The sequence below is a fragment of the Lipotes vexillifer genome, unplaced genomic scaffold, assembly GCF_000442215.2.
Source record: "Lipotes vexillifer unplaced genomic scaffold, Lipotes_vexillifer_v1.1 scaffold1417, whole genome shotgun sequence".
Lineage (NCBI taxonomy): Eukaryota > Metazoa > Chordata > Mammalia > Artiodactyla > Lipotidae > Lipotes > Lipotes vexillifer.
The window spans coordinates 484,170-492,548 of record NW_006778171.1 but is presented as its reverse complement, the minus strand read 5'-3'; the positions used below and the strand labels follow the sequence as shown (position 1 = coordinate 492,548).

The following is an 8,379-nucleotide window of genomic DNA, read 5'->3' as shown; positions in this document are numbered from 1 at the left end:
GCTGGGCCCGTGAGCCATGGCCTCTGAGCCCGCGCGTCCGGAGCCTGTGCTCCGCAACGGGAGAGGCCACAACAGTGAGAGGCCCGCGTACCGAAAGAAAAAAGGAGAAAAGGAAAGGAAAAAGAACGACACGAAAATAATCTCAGTGTTACACAAACTCATTTAATCCTCACCCAGAACTTTGGGGTTAAGTTACCCATTTCTCAGGCAAAGAAACTGAAGCTAGGAGAGGTGCTCAAATTCAGACAATTAAGAAAGGGGAAGCTAAAAGCTGAACTCAAGGCTGTGGCGCTTCAAAGCCTATGTAGTGTGGCTTTGCGACAGGCAGCTGGGATGTTGAGTTAGGGCCTCTCAGGGCCAAATAATTCTTTGTGGTGGGAGGCTGTCCTGTGCACCGTAGGAAGTTTAGCAGCATCCCTGGCCTCAGCCGTTAGATGGCAGTGATCTCAGATGGCCTCAGCCTGCAGTGGCTTGAAACATGATTTCGGTTCCCGGCCAGAAATTGAAGTCGGGCTGCGGCAGCGAGAGCACTGAATCCTAGCCACTAGACCAGTGGCCAGTGACAAGGCCCTGGCCTGTCGGCTCTGTAGAAATGAATTTCCACAAAGAGACAGAAAGTAGTGAAACAAGTAAAGTGTTTATTAGGAGGAAAAAGGATACATGTGAGTAGACACACAGTCAGGCTCAGTGTCTCGCCCTTGTGGTAGTTTGAATCACTTCTATGGGGCATTTCTTCCAGGTTTCCTCTGCCCAGTCATCTTGCTTTGCCTGGCTCTGAGTCCGTATTTGGTATAACTCAGGGTCCTCCCCATGTGCACGTGTGTCTCTTAGCCAAGATGGATTCTAGCGAAGAGGCCTATGGTTAAGTTGACATCACCTACTATGGGATGACACCCCCCCTTTTTGGCCCCCGAGGAGCCTTTCTGTGCATGTGTAGCCTTGAGGCTCTCCTTGACCTCGAGAATGAGAAATACGTGGTCTCTTTATCTCTTATCTGGGCAGGGCTCAGCACCTCCTGATCCAGGTATTATCTTCATCTTGGAGTATCTGTCTACAGGGGACCGACTCCAGCTGCTCAGCCTGGGGCCCATCTATCTCCTGCCTCAGCGGGAGCACCTCACACCCAATTGTGGCAACCAAAAAATGTCTCCAGACATGGCCAAATGTCCCCTGGGAGAGAAAATTGTCTCCATTGAGAACCACAGGCCTAGGTAAAAACCCTGGTTCCACCACTTAATAGTCATCTAACCTTGGAAAACCAACTTAACCTCTCTGTGCCTCAGTGTTCTCATCCGTAAAATGGAAAAATAGTAGTACGTGCGGTTAATGTGAGGATCAAATAGGGATTAGGAAATTACCTGGCCAAAATATGGGCTCATTTTTTCACTGCTGCCTCCCCTCCAAACACAAAGGAGCACCAGGGCAGGGACACAATGAACATCAGTTTACACAAGCATATAGGAATGCATCAGTTAACCAGCTAATGAACAGATGAACGAGGAGTATTCTGATCCACGCATCAGTGCGTGTGCTGATTGTCATGCCTCAGCAGCCCCTCTCACCACCTCAGGGCAGATAAGGAAGACGCAATGGGCAGGCTCTCTGGTTCAAGTCCAGCTTGGCCACTCACAAGCTATGTGACCCAGGGCTAGTTACTTAGCTTCCCAATGCCTTCACTTCCCCATCTGTAAAATGGGGGTAACAAAAGTGCCTGCCTTGCAGGGTTGCAAGGATTAAATGAATCCGTACATGCGCAGCCTGGGCACAGAATGAGTCTCTACAGTGCCTGCCTTTGCTGTTAGCATTAACCCTCCACAGCCCTGCACCCACCCTGGCCACCCTTCTCTCTCCCAGCGTGCCCCACACAGTCCCGTGTCCAGGCCTCTGCACTGGCCACTCCCTCTGCCCAGAGCACTCCTCCCCCTGGACATTGGTGTCACCCTGAGCCTTCCTTCTCCATCTGTGTCTCTCTTCTTCATGCCTCTTGCTTGACTGCCCTAAATCAAATGGCAGCCACATCACTCCACTCACTCTGTTTTATTTTGCATCACATCAGTTTCACTGCCTGACATGACATTTCAGAGTCTGCATAGCATAATACACTGCAGTACAGTACAGTATCATAGTGTTGGTTTGCTGTCTCTCTCCCACTGAAATATAAGTTCCCAGACCTCAGAGTAATTAATTGGCAACTATATTCCTAGAAGAGTGCCTAGCACGTAGTAGGTATAAATAATTATAATGAATGATGAGTGATATTGTGCAGAAGGCATTCCCCAAATCCTCACATAACCCATGTTTCCTAACACAGAAATTATCTGAACTGGGGCCGAGAACAACGTTTGCCACAAAAAAAAATTTCTTGTAACAACCTGTCTTTTAGAATAGAAGAGTTGCATTTTAGAGAATTTTCAGATCCATTAGAGTTTCTGAAACTATGTTCCCTGAAACTGTGATCTCCAAAGAGAGAGTAATAAGGAATTGTACCAAATAGGTATTCACAAGGTCAAAGACATTGGAAAACAATGCAGAATTCTCTCCTGCTTGGGGAGTCACGATGCACAGGAAAAGTTCTAAGAAGCCCTGTAGAAAACAGATATTGTACCTCGGTTTGCTGAATGTATTTCACCCTAGACCCTATCCACTAATATTTGCGTCATGAAACACTATTTGGAAAACTGTGCTCTAGTATAAGTCTTTCAATTTACAGAGGCAGACAGAAAGTGAGACCCAGAGAGGTGAGTGGACCTATTCGAGGTCACACAGCTAACTCCTGAATCTCAGAGCAGGGCGCTTTTCACTGCCCCTGGTGTTTCCCTAATGGTCCACTTAGCAATCAGCTCACAAGAGGTAAAAATGGAACACTAGACCTCAGATTCCCATATCAATCTGACTAAATCATATATGAAAACTGATGTATCAAATAGGATTCGCTTTCAATCTCACCATACCAGAAAGTCAGTTATTCATTCAGCAGCTGTTTTATTAAGCATTATGTGCCAGGCACTGCACATTTTGCAGCGAGTAAGACCTGGTTGTTCAGGAGACTGACAATAAAATTATCCCTAAAGAGACCAAAATTGATTGAACTATCCTTGAGAAGCCTGCTTCAAAGTAGGGACCTGTACGAAATTACATATTCACATTTCATTTGCTTCCATTAACAATGCTCACATTTAGATCTAATGGTAATAATATGCTCTGGTCTGGTGTGGCTCTGGAACTAAATGCTCCCCTTTGCTACGCAGACTGCACAGAAGAAAAACAAAAAGACTGGAATTCATTGGGCTTTTTCATTGATTTTCCAATTTCAATCAAATATCATCTCTGGCTCCTACATTTTAGTTAAAATGCATTCCCTCATTTCCTATTGTCTACAAATGAAAATGCCTATTTAAAAATTGGCTTTGTCTTTTGAAAGCATATCAACTCACACATTTCAAAGCCCTTCAGAAAACACGGTGGATCAAAAGCCATGTAACTTTAAAACATTATAGATTTGAGGTTGAGAAGGACCAGGTGATTATTCTATATGATCTTTTCAATGAACTGATAGCATCTGTCTAGGAATCAGGAGAATTGTTTTATGTTATGTAATTAGAAAAAGAAGATTCCAAATTAGAAAAAAAAAAAAATGGAATTCCAGGCTTGAGAAGTCCATATTTGATGTTGTGGCATGAAGCCAGCTTTCAGCACAGACTCAAGATGTGTGTATCTAATTTTAAAAAATTCTGAGATATCAGAAACTCTTCAAGTTCTCTTGCCCCTGTGTGTACCTTTAAGGCCAACCTGACTGTAAAGAAAATAAATGGGTGCTTCCAGACCCAGCCAAAATCTTTCCTGCTTTTAAGGATGCTCTCATGGCTTCTCTAGGAGCCATCCTGAAAACCAGTCTGGCAAAGCAATGATAATCACCCCATAGAACACATAATTTGTGTCAATTCGACACCAGAACAAGTCAGGAAGAATTCCTCAGCTGTAGCAAAGACACACAGCAAGGAGAAACTGCAGAGACACAGGCCACAGGAAGCAAGATACAGGAAAGCTACACACACTTCCATCAGCGCTACACACACATTGAACCTTATTGCTTAAAAATCAGCCCAAACACAAGTAAGTCACTGAACAATCTATTCACTTAAAAGGGGAGGGGAGGGCTTCCCTGGTGGCGCAGTGGTTGAGAGTCCGCCTGCCGATGCAGGGGACACGGGTTCGTGCCCCGGTCCGGGAAGATCCCACATGCCGCGGAGCGGCTGGGCCCGTGAGCCATGGCCGCTGAGCCTGCGCGTCCCGAGCCTGTGCTCCACAACGGGAGAGGCCACAACAGTGAGAGGCCTGCGTACCGCAAAAAAAAAAAGAAAAGAAAAGAAAAAAGGGGAGGAGGGGAGAGTATACTTTTTGAAGAAAAATACCACTTTTTTTTTTAGAATCAATCACCATCTTATCTTCTCTAACAGAACCGTTGATCCATCTCTGCTAGGCTAGGGTATATTTGACTGAGTTTTTTCTAACTGCTTCCGCCGAATCTTTCCTCAACAAATCAATCTGGTGAGGTTTCTAAGCACATGGACTACTACACCGACACAGAAGGCATGATAAACTGAGCAGCAGTGGAAATGTATGTGTGTGTCCAGTGTGTATTCCGCTGCTGGCTAATGTCTACGCGGTTATATAGATCCACAAAGAACAGTTCTTAGGCAGTTAAATGGAATCCATTTGGGGTGAAAGGCATTATTTTGCCTAATGAAATAGCCCCCTCACAGTCCAACTCCCAGACAGGCTGGGCAGCAGGGTCACCATCTGGGGACGTCTGAGAGATCTGGGACGTGCGACTGAAAGGGCTCTCCTCTTCCTCCTTTGTCCACCTCCACGTCACCCAGGGTCACCGCGTTGGGGACCATATGGATGCAGGCAGCTGCGATCTCCTTGTGGGAGGCGGTGTCCTGGTTGCAGGAGATGAGCTCATTGCTGATGTTCACTGTCTCCACCTAAGTGCGGGAGCAGAGGTGGCTGCACCCCAGCAGCTAGGCAAACACCTTCCGGAAGTCAGCATTGAAGGCGTAGGTGATGGGGTTGAGGGAGGAGTTGGTCCAGCCAAACCAGATGAAGACTTCGAAGGTGGTCTCGCTGACGCAGGGGAAGCCCTCGGGGTGTCCACTGCAGAAAGGGACCTTGCAGTTAAGGACGAAGAAGGGCAGCCAGCGGCACATGAAGACCCCCAAGATCACCGATAGGGTCTTGAGGGCCTTGGTCTCCTTCTTGATGGATGCCCGCAGGCCGGTGTCGGGCGCACAGGCCTCACGGCTCCGGCAGCTCTGAGTGTGCTCCGCGGCCCTCTCCAGGGAGGTAATCCTGCGGATTTGCACCTGAGCGATGCGGTAGATGCGCGTGTAGGTCACGATCATGATGGCCACCGGGATGCAGAAGCTGATGAGTGAGGAGGACACTGCGTAAGTTCGGTTCAGGCTGGAGTCACAGTTTTCCACCCTCATGTCTGGCTCCCCGGCTTCCTCCCAGGGTGTCCGGTTGACCAGGTTAGATGGTGGGTCCACCCCACGCCAGGAGCCCATCTTGTCCCTGTGCCAGTGGAGCTGGACTGGGATGAAGGAGATGAAGATAGACAAGGTCCACGCCAAGCCTACCATGACCAAGGCCACACGCTGCGTCATCTTGCACTCGTAGCAGAAGGGCCTGGAGACGGCCCAGTAGCGGTCCTCGCTGATGATGCACAGGTTCAGGATGGAGGCGGTGGAGCACGTGATGTCGAAGGCCACCCAGATGTCGCAGAAGGCCCCAAAAGGCCAGTAACCAGCCACCTCAGCGACTGCCTTCCAGGGCATGACCAGCAGCGCCACGAAGAGGTCAGACACAGCCAGAGACACAATGAAGACGTTGGTCATCCTGGCGCGCAGGTGGCGACTGCGCACGATGGACGCGCACACCAGCACATTGCCCAGCAGGGTCCAGACGATGAGCAGGGTCAGGAGGCCGGCCGTGACCACTTGCGCTGGCCCCAGCAGCGTCGCCCCCTCCGAGGCCCCCACGGCGACCCCCTGCGCCAGCTGCTGCTGCCGGGACCGCGCCTGGTAGGCGGTGCCGTTTCGCCCCAGCGGCAGCATATCGGGTTCGGCGGCACAGGTTGGCTGCGCGCGGTCCCAACTTCTGCCCTGCGTTCACCGGGCGGCCCCATCGGGTACCCGGGGGGTGGTAGCCCGTGACCCGCGGCTAAGAGATCCCCGAGCCTCGGGGGAGGCTCACCGTTCGCTGCGCCGGGGCCCCAGGGCGCGACGGCATCCCTCTTGCCTCCTCGACCGCCACCGGGTCTGTGGCCGCGTTGCGCCCCTCCCGTGCCGGGAAGCGGCCGGTGCCCGAGGGGCTGTTCCCGGGAGCCGGCAGTGCGCCAGCCGGCGACGGCAGCTGCGTCTGGTTCGGAGCCGGATAAGCGAAGAGCGAGCCACCACCGAGTGGGCGGGAGCCGGGAGCGGCCGGCGCCGGGCTAGCGCTGCTGCGCGGCCTCCTCCGTTCCTCGCTGCTCCCGGGGCCCGCGGTCCCGCACCCGCCCCCCGCCACCGCACTCCCCAGTCTCCTGCGTACCCGCCCCACCTATGCCTTGGCGCCCTCACTCTTCAAGCTGTGTCTGCCGGAGTTTAGGGGCAAACCCGCAGGTTTGAGAGGCGCTCTAGTACCAGACCCCAGCCCTCGGAAGACCTGGACCCGCGCCCCGGGAAGGGGAAGAGGTGCCTGGCCCAGCCCTGGTGCCCTGGGCACTTTTGGGGAACAGGGGGGTGGAGTAGGAATGGGGAGAATCACTGGCTTCTAGACTGGGAAAGGGCGTTTGTAGGGTCAAGAGGATGGCCTTGGATTTCTCATAGACCTAAGTCCCACTCCGGACTGGCTGTGTGACCTTAAGGGTCCTCCTTAACTTCCTTGGGCCTTGGTTTCCTCGTCCACAAAATGGGGTAAAAGATTCCTTCCTTCTCCATCGGGTGGTGTAAGGGTTCAGTGAAGCCAGCAGGTGGTGTCTCCTGGGGACATCTTCTCCCAGCCTCCCCCGGAACATCCATCCTAAGATTGGGACTTAACCTGACCTCTTGGGAAAGCCTATTCCCCACCCCCAATCCTTACAGGCTTTTCCTTTGGGGAATAATTTTGGATGAACCCAGCAGGTGAGGAAGAGGAAAGGAGCCCCAGCCAGGTGCCTTCTTCCTGCAGGGTGCCTTCAGTCTTTCTCTTTACAGGGATGGATTCCTATCTCATGCTTAACAGATGAGGAATCTGAGGCTTGAATAGGTGGCCCAAAGCCCAAATTCTTAAAAAAAGAACGGTGGGGAGACACTGGAGAGGGAGGGCAGTGTTTCTGGATCGTACCTCCCTCCCAGCTGACAGCTGCGCTTGTCAGCCCCCGGGTCTCTCTGCCGGTGTTAAGCTCAGTGGAAGGCAGCTGGCGAGAAATGGAGGAGGCGGCAGCACGCTGCTCAGGCTTATCTGAGACCCGCCGACCTATACACCCACCCTGTGTTGGGGTCTAGAAACGGGGGCTGGACTCTCAACTCCTCCCTAGTCTCTCTCTGCACTCTGACGCACCTGCCCCATTTGCCCTGAACCCCCCTGTACCCTGGTCCAACAGCTGCGAGTGAAGCAACTTCTCAGACCCAGCCTGCTCAGCCCTACACAGCCTCTCCCATCGCAAACCGTCTCCCCCTTCAGTGCTTTATGCTGCCAGAGATGACAAGACCACCTGTCCAGCTGTCTATGCCTAAAACGGGGGAGTCACACTTACACCTGTCTCTCCCCATCTCCTAGGAGCTGGACCACCCCTCTCTCCACTGATGTCCCTGTCCAGGACTTTTCCTTCTCCAAGCTGTTTTATGGTGACGCTACCCTAGCCTCCAGGTTCTGTCCACCCTCCACTCAGTGGCAGGCAGAGTGAACTTTCTCAAATCTATGATCATGCCTCTCCCCAGATGAAAATCTCTCAGTAGCTCCCTGTGATCCTTGAACCTGAAGCAAGCGAGGTCTTTTAAGTCTTTTAATCATTGTGTCCTTGCTCAGTGCCCCAGCTTCTACTGCTGCTCCTCTGTATGCAGCCTGGATTCAAACCACTATCAACACACACACACAAATTGTAATTTCCCTAATGAGTCATATGGTAATTCTTCACCCTGAAATGATCTCCCTCCCATTTTGTCCTCCTGGGGAACACCAACACATGACGTTAGCAAAGAACTTGGGTTTTAGAGACGGGGGTTTGAATTTCAGCTTCTTATTCACTTATTCAGCAAATATTTATTGAGCACCTATTATGTCCCAGCTGCTGTTTTGTTTGCTGGGAACACAAGGGTATATAAATATATATATATATATATATATATATATATA

The 8,379-nt window shown here is 51.2% G+C and overlaps 1 protein-coding gene across 1 annotated transcript; it reads right to left on the bottom strand.

The window, feature by feature from the left end:
- Positions 1-4,693: 4,693 nt before the first annotated feature.
- Positions 4,694-6,119, bottom strand: LOC103069165 (D(1B) dopamine receptor). The gene is given in 2 exon segments (XM_082930917.1): positions 4,694-4,862; positions 4,864-6,119. Coding segments are annotated over 2 exon segments (1,425 nt in total).
- Positions 6,120-8,379: the final 2,260 nt, after the last annotated feature.